Consider the following 17,796-nt stretch of genomic DNA (forward strand, 5'->3'; position numbering starts at 1 on the left):
AAAAAATCTTTTTTGCTTTGGCCAAAATCGGTTCTCCTAAATATATTAAATGTACATTGGTTAACGAGACCTTTTAATATTTTATTTGGATTTTATATTTTAAAAATGTTGCACAATTAATTAATTAATGATGTATGTCTTATCAACCTTATTTATCACAATAATTAGTAATCAATTTTTTCAAACTTATTTAACATATACATTATGTTGATAATTCAATTTTACTCATTTAAATTTATTTTACGAACAATAATGAAAATTTTAAGCATTACATAAAAATAAATATATAATAAAAAAAAAATTGTAGAATCTTATTTGTAATTTAGTAATGTAATATGTAGCCGAAATAGCTCAGTTGGGAGAGCGTTAGACTGAAGATCTAAAGGTCCCCGGTTCAATCCCGGGTTTCGGCAGAAACTTTTTTTATTATTATATTACAAGTATATTAAACTAGTTTTTTGCCTTTATGTAACTAATTTATATATAACAATATTATAGTGTTTTATGGTTTTTATCAATTACATAAAATTTGTTAACTATCGTATTTGATAAATTACAAAACCAATTGGTAACCTACTCTTACTAGTACATCTGCTAAAACATTAATAATTAACTATGTCCCCTGTATTATACCTTGATTATAGAGGCTTAAAATATTTTGCGATTTTTTTTTTTACCGAATAACCCTTTTTGGTATTTTAATATTGTTCTTGTGTAGTTATTAAAAACATTTTTTTTTCACCATTATGTTAATATTTATGAAAAAGTTGTTCCTCTTATTCGAAAAATTAAGCTACATATACTTGCTATATTTTACCACAATAGATACTAATGCCTTCTGCAACTGAGGTGGTAGTCTGTCAGATACCGCTGACCAAACCAAGCGTCACCATTTCTAGACGTGGCATCGTTTAGGGCTGTCTCGCTCAGTATCTTCCTAAAATGCTTTTCGTTACCCGACACTAGCGGCCGGAAATTCGCACAGTGCTGACTTTTGAGGTGTTATGAGGTATGGGTTTTAACAGACGTTACGTCAACAAGACCGTTTTAATTCCCAGTATCTGTGTGTATGTACATCACCTCAGTATATCATTAATACTTGCTTAGTGTCTATTAGGTTTCAGCCTGTAATATCCCAGTGCTGGGCATAGGCCTCTTTTCCCCGTGTAGGAGAAGGATCAGAGCTTAATTTAATCTGTGGTGACATCTATCGCGCGAAATACGAACGACTACAAACTACGTAATTAGAGAAAACTGACGTATGCTACATCGCGCTATCAGAGTTTTCAAAGTGATTAAGTATATATACAAGATCCCGACAACAACAAACTTTTGGTAAATTTGTACACATAATTTGAATTGGGGAAAAAGTGATAAAAAATATCTTTAACTTTTATTTAAATAACATTCCGCTAGGATCATTATTCTGGAGTTTACACAAAGAGAAGCCACAGGTGAAAAGTAATTCAACTGTATAAATACCATTTATTACATAGTTAAACACTTAGTAATTGTGAAAAAAGATACAACTCAAAAGTTTATTTCGTAAACTGCCTTTAAAATTAAATATTAAGCAAAAAACCTTAAATTTGTATTGAAAGAAAGTCTTTTAGAAAATTCAAGATAACCTAGCCCACTGAGTTCACTTCACAAATAAGAATATTTTGATTTTTGTTACCTTGTTTTTGCTATTTTTAAGTCTAGCAACTTCATTGTTTCGAAAATGGCGGTGTAAAAACAAATTAACGAACGTCATATGTCGTCGTCAATGTCAAGGAGCGATTGCAAACCCGAAAAAGTCGTACGTTTCTTGGTGCTGTCTATAATTAGGTAGCGAATTAATTGTTGTCAGGCAATGTCTGGATTTACTGAAAATGCGTTAATACGCAAACTGCAAGAGTTAAACCCTAGCCAACAAAGTATACAAACATTGTCTCTTTGGCTCATTCATCACAGAAAACACCACGCCGCTATCGTTAAAACATGGTTTAAAGAGATGCTAAAAGGTCAGTTTTATAAATATAACAACTTAGATTAACGTGTGTTACTAATAAATATAATTTTATTATTATGGCCAAAAAATATTTTGTTAAAAGTCCAATAAGATTTAGTCTTAAGTTAGTTTTAGTTACAACAATTGTACATACATATAATTAAAAAAAAGTAAAGCTGTTGTTTTGTATTTTGATACTACATTATTAAATGAATCATCATTCCCAATTATGTAACATCAAATGGAATCCACAAAACATAACCTAAATTACTATATTTTAGCTAAAGATAGCAAGCAACTTACATTCATGTACCTGGCGAATGACGTAATACAAAATAGTAAAAAGAAAGGACCTGAATATGGAAAAGAGTTTGGCAATGTCCTTACTGATGCGTTGAAACACATGGCTAAAACAGGGATAAACACTAAAACCAAGCATTCCCTGCATAGGATATTAAATATTTGGCAAGAAAGGGGCGTGTATGAACCAGAGAGGATACAAGAGTTCAAAACAATTGGTGAGTACATATTTATACACTACGCAAAGTAAAATAATTATTAAATTTTAACTTTATAAAAAAACAAGATAAGATGTTTTTATGTATCAAAGTCTCAAACAAGTGACCTAATATCTCCACTATACAAAAATAAAAGTTTTTGAAGTAACCTAGGCTATATAATGTCATTCCATGGTGTAGTAGTGAAGTGATAGCGGTCACAGGTCTTGGCCGGTGCATGAAAAAGACATTTTTTTAGCCAATACAGTTTATCACGATTGATCGGTGCGTTTGTGCTCATGTGCTAGTTGTGTTTCTGGACCCCAACATAATATTCTTGTTCCAGCCATTAAGTTGAAGAAGTTTATGTTTTATTTTTATTTTTGGTATATTTAGTTAAACCCCGAAACAAAAATAGGGGAGTTATAAGTTTGACTTCTCTGTTTGTCTGTCTGTGGCTCCGTAGCTCACAAATGGATGAAGATATTTTTTAACCGACTTCAAAAAAAGGAGGAGGTTACTGAATTCGACCGTGTATGTATGTATATATATATATATATATATATATATATATATATATATATATATATATATATATATATACACACACACACAATTCAGCCTATCGCAGTCCACTGCTGGACATAGGCCTCCCCAAGTTCGCGCCACACATCCCGGTCCTCCGCAATTCTCATCCAGCCTACACCGGCAATCTTACGTAGATCGTCGGTCCAACGGGCCAGAGGACGTCCCACACTGCGTTTGCCAAGACACGGTCTCCACTCTAGGACCCGTCTACTCTAACGGCCATCGGTCCTGCGACACAGATGACCAGCCCACTGCCACTTCAACTTGCTAATTCTGAGGGCTATGTCGGTTACTTTCGTTCTCTCGCGGATAGTCTCATTTCTAATCCTGTGTAAATGGCTAATGCTGTCTAATGGCTGAATTGTGTGTGTGTGTATATATATATATATATATATACACACACAATTCAGCCTATCGCCGAACATATATATATATGTTCGGGGATAACTTCGTCGTTTATGCACCCATTTTGATAATTCTTTTTTTGTTGGAAAGGAGATATCCCTAGTTTGGTACCATAATAAGAAAACCAGGATCTAATGATGGGATCCCAGAGAAATCGAGGGAAACTCTCGAAATTACGCATTTGATAATGCGTATTTACTTGACAATTTTCTCGTCTATCTTCGTTGTATTACTTGTCGATATAATTGAAGTCAGTTTTTCTTCATTTGCCTGCAAACACAATTATTGTCTTTACTATTTGCTAAAAAAATATAATTTCCAGAGGTTTTAGTTATTAAACTACCATGATTAATTTAGTTGTACTAGTAAGCTTTTACTTACTAGTACAACTCCACTAGTAACAGTGTAGTAGTAAATTGTATATGCATTTCCTCATATGTCTCTAGAAAAACTTACAAAACTTTTACGACTTTACAGTTGATCCAAATGATGAAGAACTCAGTACTGCAACCAAGCGAAAAACAACCGATGCAGATATAAAGGAGACTGACAAAAAGCCAAAGCTAGAGGAAAAATCGAGAGAAAAGAAAGAGAGACGGCGTAGCGAGTCTAAGTCAATTTCAGAGAGCCATAACGACAGAAATTCATCTGTCAGCCCAAAGACCTCACCAGGTGACCCTCCTGAGCCCGAGGAACTTATAAAGGTATAAAGAACTAAAATATTTTGATTTCAGTTTATTACTTACGGTCCGAAATGTAGCAATATGATTAAGCTCTGATCTTCCTATAAGGAAAGAGAGGTCTGCCCATCAGTATAATGTTACGGGCAGATTAAGTTCAGTAAATTTATTTTTAAAGTTATGAACACTTGATTGTAAGGGACTGAACCTTGATTGTTATTTTGAAGTTCTCGATACTTCGGCGACTTTGCAGACGCCATGGTCACAGGTGACTAAATAACAATCTAAAATAGCAAACTCTTTAAGTCCCATAGATGTAAAAAAAGTTCATAATGACCATGAAAGTTTAAAAAAAATATTTTGAAGTTTATGTTTTTGCGAAAATTCTATTTTTTCCCTTTGTACTACTAGTACTGTTATATCCCACTGCTGGGCATAGGCCTCTTTCCCCATGTAGGAGAAGTATCAGAGCCTAATCCACCACGCGGCTCCAATGCAGGTTGGCGGATATATTCCCTACTATAAGTAACAATCGCTATCAGGTGTACATGATAACAACCGGGACCGACAGCTTAACGTGCTCTCTGAGGCACGGTGGGAACACACACAAGGACTAACAACCAGACCCTAAATAAATATTTGTATACTCACAAATATTCACTAATAAGCGGGAATCGAACCCGCGGCCGTCGGTGTTTAGGCGCCGCCGACACGGAACATGCACCACTATTCTAGAGTGGTCGTACTAGTAGACATTTGCAACTATTTCTATACTAAAATTCATCGTAGAACTCAGCAGCTTGGTAATAAAATAACATGTAAGAAATGAGACAATTAATTTTTATATATAGAATCAATATGAATAGATAAATAGTAAAGACTAACTTATATGTATAATTATTTCAGGCATTGCTAGAGTTGGAATCGAGTGCCTCAAGTGATGAAGCAGTTAGAGAGAGAATTGCATCATTACCTCCAGAAGTTTCGGAAGTGCAATTATTGTCTAAGTTAGAAGGTAATTGGTACATAGAGATATTATCCTATTGTGCACTCATTCACAGAACAATTGTAGAATATGTACCACATTATAAAAAAAATATAATAAATACTTATCCGACTTCATTGTTTCATTTATAAAAAATAATAAATACCTTATGTTTTCCTAAATTCTGATCTTTTGTATATTAAGTAGTTTCCGAATACTATATCTAATAATGTTTTATTATTATGTGTTTGTTTTTTTTAAATAAAATATATGAATTATTGTCATTCATAGTTTTTGTTACTGAGAGTACAAGATTAATTTCCTTATTATTTTTAAATAAAAGTGAGTCTAATTTTATCAAACAACCAATATACTTCAAAATAATATATCTGTACTTGTCAATTTTATTGTAGTTTTAAGGACACTCGTCATTTTATTTCAAGTAATACAATGGTTATTACTCATATTTAGTTATATATATTTTTTGTCTAATTCCTCCATTTTTATTATTTTATAGAATATAAAAATAAGTAATAAATAATTACAATTAAGATTTAACAATTTTATTAGATACACGCGTAGCGCTTTTAAATGTTCTAACAATATGATATTTATAAAACATAGAAATTTATGGCAAATAGATGATATTTACACAATATGAATACTAAAAAATAACTTTTAAATTTATATTATTTATTTAGTTATTTAATCACCTGTAAAATTTTCTTATAGACAAAGAATCTGCCGTAAGTCTAAGCGCCGTTGTCAACTCAGCTGTTGAATTACTTGCTGAATATAATCTCAGACTTTCTGAAGAGTTAGAGAAACGGAGGAAAGTTGCCGCTATGTTGAGAGACTTTGAGCAAGCACAGCGTGAGCTTGCGAAGAAGGCTGAGGCTAAGCTAGAGGTAAGAAATATAATTTTTCTTTTCATTACGTCAATGTGTGCTATTTTTAGGTTAAAATTACTGAACTTATTATGATGAAACAACTTTTTCTTATTTTATCGCGGTTTATTAAGTTTTTTTAAATGCCCAATGTTTCAGATACTTTACAGCAATCAAGGTCTCGGGAATACTGAAAAAATATTACTGATTTGATTATAAAAGACATTAAAGTAAATTAAAAAAATTAAACGCCGAGTTATAACGAAATATTAAATTTTAAATTAAAATCGCAAGAGATAAAGAGTGCGTTCCACTAAAGGCCCGCATCGCCATCTACCACGACCACTGAAATTGCCGTTGCACTAACGTAAAGACGCCGCAGGCGTTGTAGGCGAATTTTATAAGTGGAACGCACATTTGAGCGCTATGTGCTCGCAATATGGCGGCATGATAAAAACATGCAGCTGTGAGGGTTGTGAGTACATATTTCGCATGGCTTGAAGTAAAACTTAATTCAACATGGATTTGAATTTATCGTATCATTTTGATGAAAGCCAACTTTGAGCCACCTATACCTTGTGGACAAAGTAGTTCCGAAAAGTGACGTCATCCATCGTTCGCGACGACCAAAGGCCTTAGGTGTAACGATAGAGTGGGCGTTACAATTGTTGCGGTCGTGTAGTGGAACGCAACCAAAATATAGCAATATTTTATAAACTGTTTTTGTTAAAAGAAACTAAAACTAAATTATTTTTGTTGCAATTTAAAACCAACAAATATTACAAATCTTGCATAGAATTGTTTATCTAGCGATTTCTTTCCATCCAAAAATTAATTACAGGAATACAACATCAAGCTCCAGAAGATATACGAAGTGAAGACAGAGGTCAAATCTCATATTGAGAATTTACCGGATGTATCAAGATTACCAGATGTCACCGGAGGTCTAGCGCCCCTGCCCTCTGCCGGTGACCTTTTCAGTATTTGAGTAACAAAGAAAATAAATATTTACGAAAGCAATAACATTAGAATATGCGTAGGAACTTTGTTAATGCATTGTAATAATCATATACCTAATTAAAATCATATAGTTATAATGTCACAAAGGATTATAGCACCAAATATGTACGAAATGTTATCAAATATCAGGCATTTTAAACGTTAACCGATGCTTAGATATCACGTAGCTTGTACCTATAGACTTCACCAGGTAGGATTTTAGCAGTAATAAAATATCGGTTGTGTTTACGGGTTCCAATGGAACATAACTAAGCAAATTGTAACTTTTTTTTCAATTACATTATCTACGTTTATTATTTCAATTAGGTATTTACTAAATTAATATTATGTAGTACATACTACTAATACGAAATTTACTTTTATTTATTTACAAATGGAATAAAAAAAATCATTAGAAATGGCAAAGCGTACGTCTTTTGTTTAGACTAATTACGACATAAACTTGATGACTGATTGTTAGAAGCGTGTTTTGTTTACTCTAAGGCTAATATTATGAAAAAATAACAGTAAAATATTTAATACATTTAATATATTATATTGTCAAGGAATGCATTTCGTAATTATTTATGTTAAACCATACTTACATTGTATAGAATTGTTACAAAATATTTTTTGCGTGTTAGTTTTATAGCGTATTTTCTACCCGATTAAAATTAAATCTGTTGTATTCTTTAATTGTATTTAAACATTAAAAAAAAGCATTCAAAAATCGACTTTCTATACCTACCTACATATTATATTTTGCTGAGGTGGGGCACAACAGGAAATATTTTGTTTATAATTTGGAGATTAAGTACTTCTGGAAAATTACTCCAACCTTACAGAAAATCACAGCTGAAAAATAGGTACTGCTCTCAGTGTTGTGTTCCTATGGTGGGTTTTGATACATTCAATGGACAGGCAAAGGATTTAGGTGACTTATTATTAGGAAATAATATTATTATCTTTACATATTATTATTTAGAAGTCATTTATGGACTACGCTTTCCAAATATCCGTATATTATTACATTTAATACACAGTATAATTTATCCTCATAAAGGCGGATTTATATTTGACTGACGTGTCGTGTCGCATCAGAACAGAATCGGTATCATACATATTGTATGACAACGTTAACATTTATATGTTGTGTCATGTCGTGATGTCTTCTGATGTGTCGCATCAGAACCGATCTCGATTCGCGGTAGATAAGCGGGTTGCGGGGGATGCTAAAACGGCGCCATCACGACACGTCAGATTAATGTGTTGTGTTACGACGCATCAGCATCGCTTGTTTAATTAGATAAATTGTAAAATAATAGTTTATTTGGCAATTAAAAATGGATGACTTAATTGAAATTATACGACAATATAATGTTATTTATAATATAAAATAATAATATATTTGTCTATTGATTGGATGAATCCAAAATTTCATTCTCTTTCTTTCTTTTTTTAAAAGAGTTGCGAATATCTTCTTCAAAATCTGAAACAGAATCCGATGACCCGATGATGATGAATGAATGTTGTTTTAGGAAATTTAAAGATGTATATCGTCTCTATATAAACTAAATTATTGTTACAAAACTATGATGTTAAAAAATAAACGTTTGTGCTTTCTTTAAGGTTCTCACAAGCATTATCTCAACAGTTTTTTTTTTGGTTTTATTTTAGGTATTAGGTTTTGGTTTTTGTTTTCTTAAAATATGGATACGTTTATAGAGGTGCGCTGCCAGAATATGGTTTATATTGACAAAGAAAACATTTTAAACATCCTTGAAAAATTTGTAAATTTGCTTTTACAAAAAGTAATTCAACCATTTTTTGTAATACCTTGCTATTCATCACATTTTTTGCTATAAAAAAGCACTGTTTTAAAATACTGACTGGCTTAGACTGAAATGTAAAGTCAAAAACAAAATAAATGTTTGTATCATTTTCTGTTCAGTTATTTAGCTTCGTTAGCCAAATAATAGAGTAATTGGTTTTTTTTTTCGATGGTTGATACTTGGTGTATTAATCTATAGTTAATTTTGATGGAATCTGCGCTTTTAAAAAAGGCGCAATAATATCGTAAAATAGGTACGCACTTGCTTACAAGTAATTATGTTATAAGGTTTTTAGATTTCACAGTCACTATCACTATCACTACGGTACTGACATAAGTTCCGTAAAAGTAGAAGTAAAAATTAATTATTTTTTATTTGCGAGATATAAAGTAATTAATTTTACGGAAAAAGTAAAAATTATACTAGTATTTTGTTACTTTTATGTAATGAAGTGATGATAAAAAACGTAAAAGATGACTTACAATTATTGATCATAATTAAATTTCGCACGTGCACTTTCTTATGAACCATAGTTATTATAAATAAATTATATCGGCGATATAAAATAAATTTTGTTATATTAACAAGACCAGACTTTTATTTTATTGCTATAAAAATATCTCGTTTTTTAAGTATTTAAGTGATAATAGCTGTGTAAACAATGGCTGATTAGCCGATTGTTAATCTGTAGTTTTGATAACAAAAAATAAATAATCAACATCATAAGTCAATTAGATGAACTATCCTACATTTGAATTTTGACATCTGTACAAAATATTTTTGAAAATAAAATATTTATCATATAATTAATCGACATAACGATTCGACATAACGATGAGCGAAAGCTTGGTATATAACAATGTTTATGTGTATCCAATTATAACAGTATTTTCCTCTTTTACACTATATAAATGATTTAATTAATGTCGTTGCAGAGTAGTCACACCAAAACATTGACAGAGTCTATCGATTCTGTATCGACTGAAGAGCCTTTGGTAAATTCGATAAAGTAATAAAATTTTAGTAGTGAATTCATCATTTCAGCCTATCACAGTCCACTGCTGGACATAAACCTTCACAAGCTTACGAAAAAAACGGCGTGAACTCATGTGTTTCCCATAGTCACCACGCTGGGCAGACGGGTTAATGACCGCAGTGCTGGCTTTGTCGCACCGAAGACGTATTCTCCCGTCTTCGGCCTGTGTATTTCAAAGCCAGCAGTTGGATAGTTATCCCGCCATCGGTCGGCTTTTTAAGTTCCGAGGTGATAGTGGAACTGTGTTATCCCTAAGTCACCTCTAACTACACCCATGGAAAGAGATGGGGTGGCTATATTCTTTACTATGTAGCCACACATCGAGTTAGTTGTAAATTATGCCTGCAATAACCCTTATTTTTACACATATTAAGTACATACAACAAACATAAAATTAAATAGCTTGAAATTTTTTATATTAAATGTTGTGCTATGTTCCTTAGATCCAAGACCGTTGGACGAACAACATAAGTTACAGGCAATTGGTCATTTCCTCTTGTATTGGTATCGTTCAAGTATGGTGGCACCCTTACATACATGATTTCAAGCGTCTAGTGCCTTTTCTCTTTATATATAATGTGTTTAGCGTATTCTTTGCGTATCCCGCATTCTATCTGGAACTCGCTTTAGGAGTTGCTACAAGGAAAGGTGTACTGAACTGTTGGGACATGGCTCCTGTTGCTAGAGGTAATTTAATGGTTTCTGTTGAAGTAAAATGCATTAAAAAATCAGAGTACATATTTATAAATAAATAATAATAATAATAATATGGCCGAGCACAGTCCAGTAAAAAAAGTTTCACTTTAAAAACTTATCATTTCTTTTTTTTTCATTCAAGGTTTCAATTACTATATATAATTACTTAATATGCGAAGATGTACGGTTTTAGTACAATAAAAAATCAAAATCAAAAATAGCTTTATTCAAATAGACTCCAAGAGCACTTTCGAATCGTCATTTTACAAATTAAAACTTTAGAAATTAATTATTATTTTTGTAAATTTTTAATTGCTACTAATTTCGTAACTTTTAAGGTATTGGTATCGCAATGCTAATAATTAGCACATTCACTGCCTTAGCGCTAGGGGCAGTGAGTGCCTGGTGTCTCGCGCTAGTGGTACATTCCTTTCATTCCTTCTTACCGTGGCTTCACTGCGCTGCGTCCGCTTACCCACCATGCGCGGCCAGACATAGACCACTTCCTAAAGGAAGTGAAACGCCTGCGCAGTCATTCTTTTTGTAAGTCAATATATATATATTTCCTAATTGCTTGTACTTGTTTCCATTATCTTCGTTATTTTTTTGAACAATCGCTCTGGTGTAGTGGTGCGAGTAGTCGGCTAAAACACAGACGGTTTGCGGGTTCGATTCCCGCATGGGATGGATATATTGGTATTTTCTACAAATATTTCTTTCCGGTTTAGATGTCTGATCTTGTGAGTCTCGGAGAGCACGTTAAGCCGTCGGTCCCGGTTGTTATCATAAATACCCGATAGCGATCGTTACTCATAGTAGGAAACATATCCGTCAACCCGCAGTGTAGCAACGTGGCGGATTAAGCTTCAATCCTTCTCCTATATGGAAAAAGAGGCCTATGCCCAAAAGTGGTATGTTACTGAATGCGTATGTGGCTGAATGCGTTACTTCTTTGAAATGTAACCTAAAGATATTTAAGGTCGTGACAATTATGTTCTAATATGAAAAATACTAATAAACATTTCAGCAATTTTATTTTAAACCTAAAACGCGATGGATTGCAAGGTGGCCTCGGTAATGTGGTATCTGAGCTAACGATATACTACGTTATATCATGGGTCCTGGTTTACTTCGTGTCGTGCAAACGGATATACAGTTATTCAAAGGCACGTTATACCATTTTAATGCATTTAATTCACACGTAGCATATATATAGTCGACGACGTGTTGGCGCAATGATCACAGCACCGGTTTGTGCAAGTCCACTTCACTCGTCCTTAATTTTGTAGTCCGATGGACCGGTAAACCAGTACGATTGGCAAAGATCTGGATGAATCAGAAAGGCCGTAAGTCACTATATGGACTCTGACGGGCGCTTTAGGGTTTTCCGCATTACCCTGCTGCATCAATATAAAAAAGAGTCTCGTATTGATTCAGACTTTTTAAGTACGGGAGTCATCTGATAACTAATTAACAGTTGTTCGTAAAAGTAGTCCCCTTCTTGAGGTTTAGCCCCCTATGTGATTTCCCGGGGTGTGGTCGCTGTGACTACAGCTACATGGAGCCACTAAAGAAGAGATTGTGGAGGTTCAGGACATGTGGAGTTCACTACACCCCAAGAACGGTGGAATTTTACAGGGTAAAGCGATAGCGAAGCGATATAGTCATACTATTTATTATAGTAAATAGTTGACTATGACTAGGCAAAACGTAATTTAATATGTGGTGTCATGGGACACCAGGTAGGAACGAAGTTCCTTCGGATAGTATAGAAGCAACACAATTTAAAAAAAATGTTGAATTTTATATATATTTTCTAGTTCTTGATTTTTTTTTTAATTTTATTGATTGGTTTTTAATTAAGTACATAAATGTATTTAGGAAATTTAGTATTTTAGAAAATAACAAATACCGTAAAATAAAATAAATCAAAAAAGTAATAATAATAATAATTAAAACTAAAATATATAAAGTGAAATAAAAAAACATGTGTCTTTATTTTATTTTTGTCGACAGTATAAAATTACATAAATAATTTTAAAAAAAGTTTACTAGTAATATTTTAGTTTTACAAACGTCATATTATACAGTCGTGTGACTGATATTACGTCACTTCCGTTATATATTTTTCTTACGGTTTTAGTATCACATTTTTTTCAGTTCGGTCGCCCAGCCAAATGTCAAGTCTGCCGTAAGGAACTTCGTTCCAAAAATTAATATAGCACAATCGTTAAGATAACCCAAAAAATTGAAGATAAATTTATGGTTTTTAGTTGGTGCTGTTTAAAGATCTCATTGCTTTCTTCGTGCTGGTGACGTGCGCCGCAGGTGTGATTAGACTGAAGGGATCATCGAGAATGTTCTATGAATGCGACTGGAGTGTGCTCTATGACGGTTTACAGGTTATTTGTTCAATAAATTCTCAACCCTTATCTATATTAATATTATAAAGCTGAAGAGTTAGTTTGAACGCGCTAATCTTAGGAGCCGAGGAAAGCCTATGTAATATTTTAGTCGGCACGTTTTTTCCTCAAATGAACACGAGTGAAACCGCGTGGCACAGCTAGTCACTAATATATCCTGTGGTGCGGGTCCGTACAGTAAATCAAAGGTAATATCCATTCGAAAAACAATCTGAGCCACAGCTCAGAGTTTGAGTTAACAAACTCAAGTGATTGCTGGAATCGAATCCGCAATTGTAAGCGCAAAAGCCAGTTACAAAACTAGTACCCACTTCGCTTACTAGCGTAGTTATAACTGTTGCAGTCAGAACTCTTAACCAGTCAAAAGTACTATTGACTAGCGAAATCAGTCAAAAGTACTTTTGACTGGACAAGTTGGTCAAAAGTGGTTTTGACTGAAAATTATTGGTTATTAGTACTTTTGACTGCAAATTCGCGGTTAAAAATACTTTTGACTGACGCTCTCCGTCAAAAGTAGTTTTAACTGCAAAAAAGCGTCAGTCAAAAGCACTATTAACTCGTTAGATGTGAATAAATTTAGTCAAATGATCCTGATAAACCATAATAAATTTTATGCCCGCGATCTTCTTGCGACTGCATGTCAATCAGATCGACTTGGCGACAGCGGCTGTTCATTTCAGTGTGCAGGATCAGTTTCTAAAACTGATCCATTCTTTTCTTGCTTTTCTTCCTTTGGCATACTTCGCACATTGATAAATATATATTAATCATTTCTTTTGTAACATTAGCGTACTTTTTTTGCCGTTTCATTCTTAAGTCTATCGCGACCAACATGCCCTATAGAAATATAAGCAGCATCAATAATGTCGTAGATTTCCTCAGCCGGCAAAAAATATTTGACAGGTTCTGTGTTTGTAACAAATTTTTTTATACCACAAACTTCAATGTGTTAAAGCGTTGTAGTCTACTGTACTGTAATGGTGTTTCCTTTTCATTAAATTTCGCGTCTTCCACATCCATTGCAAACTTTTCAATTTTTTTTTTGTCATCACATTGAAATGACTATCTTTCATATCTTCCATCGCTAAAATTCTTGCAAAAAGCCACTCATTAGGGCCTCACTCTCGTAGTCACTCATTTTTGTTCTAATATCAGCACATTCTCCACTAATAACGAGTAATATAAAAGTTTATATGTGCGTTTATCGTTATTTTTATCGACCACCTTAACTTTTTAAGAGTTTTGATTGATACAACCAGTCAAAACCACTTTTGACGGAATCATTTAGTCAAAAGTACTTTTAACCAGCTCCATTGGGCAAAAGTACTTTTAACTGTTATTTTAGTCAAAAGTATTATTGACTAAAGCAAACGGTCAAAAGTACTTCTGACTGATTTTGCTAGTCAATAGTGCTTTTGACTGGTTAAGAGTTTTGACTGCAACATAACTACTACGCTTGTACCTACACGGTGCTTAAAGTTGTTACTAATTATAAATAAGGTCTAGATAAAGTAGGTATGGCTAGTACAAAAAACATTTTAAATAATGTAACGACGACTTAGTCAAAATATACCTACTGTTCTTCTTTTTGTCTTCAGTTTAATGTTGGGAATTTTGCAAGCCAGTTTAATAATATATTTTTTTTAATAATTAATTCTCAAAAAATATAAGTTTCGTTTGAAGTCATGAAAATTTATACTGCTATTATTTATTTACCAGAACCTACTAATTTTCAAATTTTATTCTAGTTATGGCGCGATGCTTTAGAATATTGTTTCGTACAAATGGTATTGTCTCAAGGTACTTTGGTAATGCTCGGGTCATATTGTCCGAAACAGAAACATGGACTCGCGAACACGTCGATTTTCGCGTTCACAGTATCAAAACTTAGCTCTACTGCAAGTGCACTAACACTTGGAGCAGCTCATGGGGCTTTGTATAGAGACTACGATAATAACACTAATATTTGGAAAGGTACTTCGACTATCATAAGACAAATGTAAAGAAAATGTTAATATTTGTAATATTTCTGAATAAAATTCGTTGTAGGTTCGTCTTCGTCAATAACACTATGGGCTGATTATGTAACAAGGATCCCGGGGAATCAGTTTTGGTCCACACTTATATTTTTTACACTTTACGTACTGTCGATTTCCTCAACTGTGAGTTAATATCAACCAGTTAATTTTTTATTAAATTATTGTAGCTAGTCGAGTTACGATGTTCACGTAAAGCAAATTTTAATAGCTACAAGACTGACGGCTGCGGTTACTATTGGGTCGTTAAAGTTGTAGCATATGTTTTATAGCCTTTCCTTAAGCAATCTTATTAAATAGGAAAAAAAAAATAGTCGGCTTAGTAAATTTTGACGTTACCGCATGAAAAATATTTCAGTTGTAGGTATTACTATAGATAAAGGATAGATATAATTGAGATGATTAATATAGAGTACAAAACGTGATATAGGTACCTACTTTGTCAACTTAATGACATGCCAAAATATTTTTAAGGCTATAATAGTACAAACAATAATGTCAACATTTACTGGACGCTTAGTACGCAAAATCACATGGGCTTTCCTGATACTGATCTGCGTGTTGTTTTGCTTCATTGGTATTATTACTATATGTACACAGGTAAAAAAAATAACATTTATAAATTATTGAGAAAAAAATTGATACGAAAGAAAATTAGATGTTTCGTATAAATTCGGCCTTTGCACAAAAAAAAATAATATGAAAGAAAATTAGATCCTTCCTATAAATTTAACCTTAGCGCGTTCATGTTTAATTTTGGCCGCCAAAATTTTATTTTTTAAAATTCTTTATGAATGCCTACGTAAATGATACGAGACTTTTTTTTAGGGTGGAATGTATATCCTAAATTTTCTAATGATGTGGCCGGTTTCAAAGTCCCGTACGCCTATAGCGGCGTTTGTCGCTTTAGGTATTACCTACATTTATGGACAGACCACGTTTTGTGAAGATGTTTACTTTGCTGTAGGAGAATACCCTTGCGTGTTCTTAAGAGTTTGCTGGGCTTTAACTCCTTTTGTGCTATTGGTAAGTAGTGTTATAAAGTAGTAACAGAATGTTGGATCATTGGTCAAATGGCAAACGAATAAAAAAATTATTAGTCATACTTAAGCCATGTACAGCGAACATTTCAAACTAACTGAATCAAAACTTATGCATTATCGTGGTATGTTTTATGCTGTTAACGGGTCAACAAGTTCACCAAGTCAAAATGTTTTGTCCATTGGATCAGACTCCAAAGCTAATGAATTAAAACAATAAAACTATTTTTTTAACCGACTCCAACCGACAAAAGGAGGTTACTCATTTCGATCGTATGTTCGGGTATGATTTTGATAATTCTTATTTTGTTGGAAAGAAGATATCTTAAGTGTGGTACCTACCATAATAAGGAAAACAAGGATATGATGATGGGATCCCAGAGAAATCGAGGGAAACCCTTGAAAACCCTTAGTAACTTTTTACTGGGTGTACCGATTTTGATGATTTTTAATTTAATCGAAAGCCGATGTTTATCATGTGATCGGATTATAACTTTTGGAGTAATCTTTGTTATTGCGTATTTACTTGACTATTTTTTCGTCTACCTACGTTGTATTAGTTGTCGATGTAAGTAAAGTTGGATTTTTCGTTTGCCAGCAAACACAATTATTATATAATAGTAAGCTGAAATACATTTCGTTTTACAGATTATGTTCGTATCGGGGATGGCATCTTGGTCACTAGCGGATATTATGGCTGGTTGGTTACTAGTCATAGTTACCTTAGTTTCAGTGGCCCTTTACGTAATTTTGTACCTGTTTTTCAAATTTCGAGTTCGGGTGAGTACTTTTTATTGTATATGTACTGAATATTTGTGACCAAAACTAATTGTTTATATGTTAACTAAAATATGTCGCAAAAATATTCCTGAGGTGATTGATAGATGATGAACGCGGAACACCATAAATGACTACTTAGTAATAAAAATATTTGCTGCAGTCTTGAGTGGGGTTTTTTATTTATATATTATTTTAACCGACTTCCAAAAAAGGAGGAGGTTCTCAATTCGACTGTATTTTTTTTAATGTATGTTACATCAGAACTTTTGACCGGGTAGACCGATTTCGACAATTTTTTTTTAATCGAAACGTGGTGTGTGTCAATTGGTCTCATTTAAATTTATTTGAGATCTAACAACTACTTTTCGAGTTATATCTAATAATGCGTTTTTACTTGACGCTTTTTTCGTCGACTTACGTTGTATTATTACCGCATAACTTTCTACTGGATGTACCGATTTTGATAATTCTTTTTTTTGTTGGAAAGGGGATATCCCTAGTTTGGTACCATGATAAGGAAACCAGGATCTGATGATGGGATCCCAGAGAAATCGAGGGAAACTCTCAAAAATCAGCAATAACTTTTTACTGGGTGTACCGATTTTGATATATTTTTTTTTTAATTTAATCGAAAGCTGATATTCATCATGTGATCACATATAAATTTTATCGAGATCTGTTAACTACTTTTTGAGTAATCTTTGATAACGCGTAGTTACTTGACTATTTTTTCGTCGATCTACGTAGTATTACTCGTCGATGTAATTGAATTCGTTTTTTTTTTTTCGTTTGCAAGCAAACACAATTATTTTTGTTTCAGAATATTGTAAGTAACGAAAAATAGTTTTTTATGTTAATGTTGTTAACTATGTTATACCTACTAGACAATAAATGTACTTAAAAAAGCTTGGGTCTTTTC

The 17,796-nt window shown here is 33.0% G+C and overlaps 2 protein-coding genes and 1 non-coding gene across 3 annotated transcripts; all 3 read left to right on the top strand.

Moving 5' to 3' along the window:
- The first annotated feature begins 340 nt into the window (after positions 1 to 340).
- Trnaf-gaa lies at positions 341 to 413 on the top strand. Its single transcript has one exon. It is a non-coding gene; the product is annotated as a tRNA-Phe (tRNA).
- A 1,290-nt stretch (positions 414 to 1,703) lies between these two features.
- Positions 1,704 to 7,764, top strand: LOC123659530 (regulation of nuclear pre-mRNA domain-containing protein 1B). The gene is made up of 6 exons (XM_045594741.1): positions 1,704 to 2,006; positions 2,275 to 2,511; positions 3,961 to 4,187; positions 5,070 to 5,178; positions 5,881 to 6,056; positions 6,877 to 7,764. The coding sequence occupies exons 1-6, from the start codon at positions 1,856 to 1,858 to the stop codon at positions 7,021 to 7,023; spliced, it is 1,047 nt and encodes a 348-aa protein (XP_045450697.1). The 5' UTR covers positions 1,704 to 1,855; the 3' UTR covers positions 7,024 to 7,764.
- Positions 7,765 to 9,700: 1,936 nt separating this feature from the next.
- Positions 9,701 to 17,784, top strand: LOC123659482 (sodium-dependent nutrient amino acid transporter 1-like). Its single transcript, XM_045594693.1, has 12 exons — positions 9,701 to 9,715; positions 9,802 to 9,861; positions 10,346 to 10,589; positions 10,937 to 11,141; positions 11,626 to 11,764; positions 12,872 to 13,000; positions 14,770 to 14,995; positions 15,071 to 15,183; positions 15,532 to 15,657; positions 15,886 to 16,083; positions 16,746 to 16,877; positions 17,698 to 17,784. The coding sequence occupies exons 1-12, from the start codon at positions 9,701 to 9,703 to the stop codon at positions 17,719 to 17,721; spliced, it is 1,611 nt and encodes a 536-aa protein (XP_045450649.1). The 3' UTR covers positions 17,722 to 17,784.
- Positions 17,785 to 17,796: the final 12 nt, after the last annotated feature.

Source organism: Melitaea cinxia, chromosome 14 (genome assembly GCF_905220565.1).
Source record: "Melitaea cinxia chromosome 14, ilMelCinx1.1, whole genome shotgun sequence".
Lineage (NCBI taxonomy): Eukaryota > Metazoa > Arthropoda > Insecta > Lepidoptera > Nymphalidae > Melitaea > Melitaea cinxia.

Excerpts from the sequence above, each read along its gene's own strand:
- LOC123659482 (XM_045594693.1), top strand. Across the intron at positions 14,996-15,070 it reads TAACACTAATATTTGGAAAG|GTTCGTCTTCGTCAATAACA; the intron begins GTACTTCGACTA and ends AATTCGTTGTAG. Across the intron at positions 15,658-15,885 it reads TTATTACTATATGTACACAG|GGTGGAATGTATATCCTAAA; the intron begins GTAAAAAAAATA and ends ACTTTTTTTTAG.
- LOC123659530 (XM_045594741.1), top strand. The coding sequence starts at position 1,856 with ATGTCTGGATTTACTGAAAATGCGTTAATACGCAAACTGCAAGAGTTA. Across the intron at positions 4,188-5,069 it reads AGCCCGAGGAACTTATAAAG|GCATTGCTAGAGTTGGAATC; the intron begins GTATAAAGAACT and ends TAATTATTTCAG. Across the intron at positions 6,057-6,876 it reads AGGCTGAGGCTAAGCTAGAG|GAATACAACATCAAGCTCCA; the intron begins GTAAGAAATATA and ends AATTAATTACAG.